This window comes from Limulus polyphemus, unplaced genomic scaffold (genome assembly GCF_000517525.1).
Source record: "Limulus polyphemus unplaced genomic scaffold, Limulus_polyphemus-2.1.2 Scaffold4711, whole genome shotgun sequence".
NCBI classification, from domain to species: Eukaryota; Metazoa; Arthropoda; class Merostomata; order Xiphosura; family Limulidae; genus Limulus; species Limulus polyphemus.
Genome location: NW_013670321.1, coordinates 65,164 through 68,348, shown reverse-complemented (window position 1 = coordinate 68,348; position 3,185 = coordinate 65,164). Strand labels below are relative to the sequence as shown.

The 3,185-nt window shown below is 30.2% G+C and overlaps 1 protein-coding gene across 3 annotated transcripts in view; it reads right to left on the bottom strand.

Moving 5' to 3' along the window:
• Positions 1-752: 752 nt before the first annotated feature.
• The window catches only part of LOC106471578 (cardiolipin synthase (CMP-forming)-like), a 29,790-nt gene continuing 27,357 nt past the window's right edge, over positions 753-3,185 (bottom strand). For all 3 annotated transcript variants that reach the window (XM_022400193.1, XM_013932183.2, XM_022400194.1), the window contains exons 6-7: positions 2,332-2,423; positions 753-1,152 (exon numbers count right to left, since the gene is read on the bottom strand). In XM_022400193.1, coding sequence (XP_022255901.1) covers positions 1,053-1,152; positions 2,332-2,423 — 192 coding nt within the window. In that variant the 3' untranslated portion in view covers positions 753-1,052. The remainder of the gene's footprint in view (positions 1,153-2,331; positions 2,424-3,185) is intronic.

The following is a 3,185-nucleotide window of genomic DNA, read 5'->3' as shown; positions in this document are numbered from 1 at the left end:
CTGACAATACATGCACATCAAAACTCTTTCCTCCTAAACATCAGTAAATCAGTTTACCTGACAATACATGTACATCAAAACATTTTCCTCCTAAACATTAGCAAATCAGTTTACCTGACAATACATGCACATCAAAACTCTTTCCTCCTAAACATCAGTAAATCAGTTTACCTGACAATACATGCACATCAAAACATTTTCCTCCTAAACATTAGCAAATCAGTTTACCTGACAATACATGCACATCAAAACTCTTTCCTCCTAAACATCAGTAAATCAGTTTACCTGACAATACATGCACATCAAAACATTTTCCTCCTAAACATTAGCAAATCAGGTTACCTGACAATACATGCACATCAAAACTCTTTCCTCCTAAACATGAATAAATCAGTTTACTTGATAATACATGCACATCAAAACGTTTTCCTCCTAAACATCAGTTAATCCCTGAATATCTTCTGAAAAATTTTTGTATTATTTATATTTAAAGCCAAATTATTGACTGTAAAAAAGATATATTTAGTGACAAGCTAAAAACTTTCCTACAGATCTTTCTTTGTACTATTAAACAACTTATGGAAAATATAGGGTTCGAACTTTATCTTGTACCGCAAATGTTGATGTAGCAGTTCAAATCTGGTAGTTTTTCATTTTTAAAGGAACCATTTTCCAACAAGAAACAGAGTGTGATTTTGTTTACTCACCTGGGCTACTAGACCATGTGTAAATAAGTAAAACACCCCAAACTGTTGAAATAATAAAAATATTTAATCAGTTTCAAAAGCTACAAAACATCACAAACTTTCATTATTAATCATCAGATACTTTCACAATTGAAGAGTTATTTCTGATTTGAAAACCAGCAGCTTTAAAATGAAGATTACAACCCCCCCAGTAACATATGGAAAATAACTCTTACCATGCCAGTAACATTTTGTACATAAAACAATTGTTTTAAAGATGATTGTGTATTTCAGGGTTGACTAGCTGAAGGCTAGCTAGCTATACAATGACGAACATCAGTCTCTATATATATAAAAGAAAGTTTATTAAACATTTTTGGGTGACCGTGATTTGAGAAATTTGTAAGTATTTTTTGAGAACATGTAACTCACTCCTGAAGACACAGTCGTGACAGCAGTCAAGTACCTGAAAAGGAAAAATATAATCATTAAGTATCTTGGTTCCACTATAATGATTAATTAATAAGATGTTCTTAAACACTTAGTTATGATGTTTTGACAAGGTATGTGTTGAGACAAGATTATGATAAAAAGAATAAAATTAAAGTTGGCGTCGAGTCTTCTAAAAACTGGACTTTTGGAGTTTTAAATATTTTGGTCTCGGTGATGATATTTCATGAGAGATCTCTCCTACAGAGAGGTTATCCACCCTTTAACTCCAGTAACTCATAATGACTGGAATATCAGCTACCTCTAAACCTCCAGACAGCTGAATTTCATAATAAATTCAATACCAGTACTATGTAATTTGCCTAAAACTATTATTACTAAAAAGCATACAAGCTATAACATCACAAGAGTTGTTGAAACAAGTAATATGAAAATATAATACTTTAAAAAGGAATAACCAAGAATATTTTTGAAGATATTATTACAACTGAAGTAAATTATATTATTACACCAATATCTTTACCCTTAAATTAGGTCTTTTGGTTGTTTACAGAAAAAACAAAAGGCTAAGAATTTACTTTAATTAAATCTTTAGGCATCCTATTTTATTTAGCATCTTGTGATTTAAACTATATAGCATCCTGCTATAAACTTATGTAAAGGTTTTTTTTTTACTTTTAGTGAAACAAATGTTTTGTTCACCTATTTCAAAACAAACTGATTTAACATCATTATTAACCTTAGAATTATAAGCTTAGAAAACATTTTTGTAAACTGTTTCTGTGCCAAATTGCTTGTGGGTCTACGACTTCTTTTGGTTACAGGATCCTGAATAATGCCTTATTCACATAATAAAAAGTAAACAAAAATACCACCAATATTACAATTAATCCCACTGATTACTACTGGGGTCTCCTATGTATTTTACATAGAAAATAAGTGATTTCACCCAATATTTGTGGTCAGTTCTTTACACTGAGTGTTATAACAGGCAAAAATATAAAATTACTCAATACCATGAAATACATGGACATCATCAGAAGTGAATAGTATAGAAAAAAAAGACAATAACTTAAGGGTTAATTATCGTACTTACTAAATGTTAATTTCATGTCAAAAACTTCAAGATTAATATTTCAAAATTTATTAATTATATTTTAGCGACTCATGTTTTCATACACCACAAAGAACTTACCACAGAAGTTTCATGTATGGATGATCAACGTATCCAAACACTGGGGCAGCGAGTGTAAAAGCAACCAGAGAGAATTGAATTGCTGTGTTCACCTAAAAAAAGAGAATAAAACTTAGACTGATAGTTAATTAATACTAAAACAATTAGTATCTTGATAATTGAATAATTAGAGATGAAAATACACCAGTTAGTATCTTGATTTTTCAGAAAAATGTAAAATCTCAATAGCAAATTGAATTATTTTAAACTCTTTATTTAACTGTAAGATAGTATCACTTTGTTGTGGCATATTTTTACTTATCCAAATTATGTTGACCACTTGGCCAGAGGAGGCTATACACGGTATATATATATATTTCCAGGGTTGGAGAATTGTTATGTGCAATAAGTGCCAAAGGATGTAATCAGGACTCGAAGATTATACTGTAGAACCAACAGAAATATTCTCATTTTTGCCATCCCTAACTTAGATACAAGTTCTAATGTAATGATAATGAAATACATAGAGTTAATTTTAATTTACTGAGTATTAACATTAACACATCATGTTCCAGTTTAAAACCTGTTTGTTGGATAGCCAAATCAATGGAAATTTAAAAACAAAACAATCCATGCTACCTCTGATGCTTATGTCACATTCACTGAGACAGGTGTGTTTTTTTATCCACTGCTGTAGAGAAACTGTGAGGCAGAAGTATGTCACTGTACATCCACTTGATTCAATTACAATTATTAGATCATCAAGAAATTAATGTCGCCTTTTTTTTAGATGAAAAAAAAACAGAATAACTTATATATCAAAACAAAACATTTATTAAATGAAATATCTCCATTCTTATCGATGATGCTTTTCC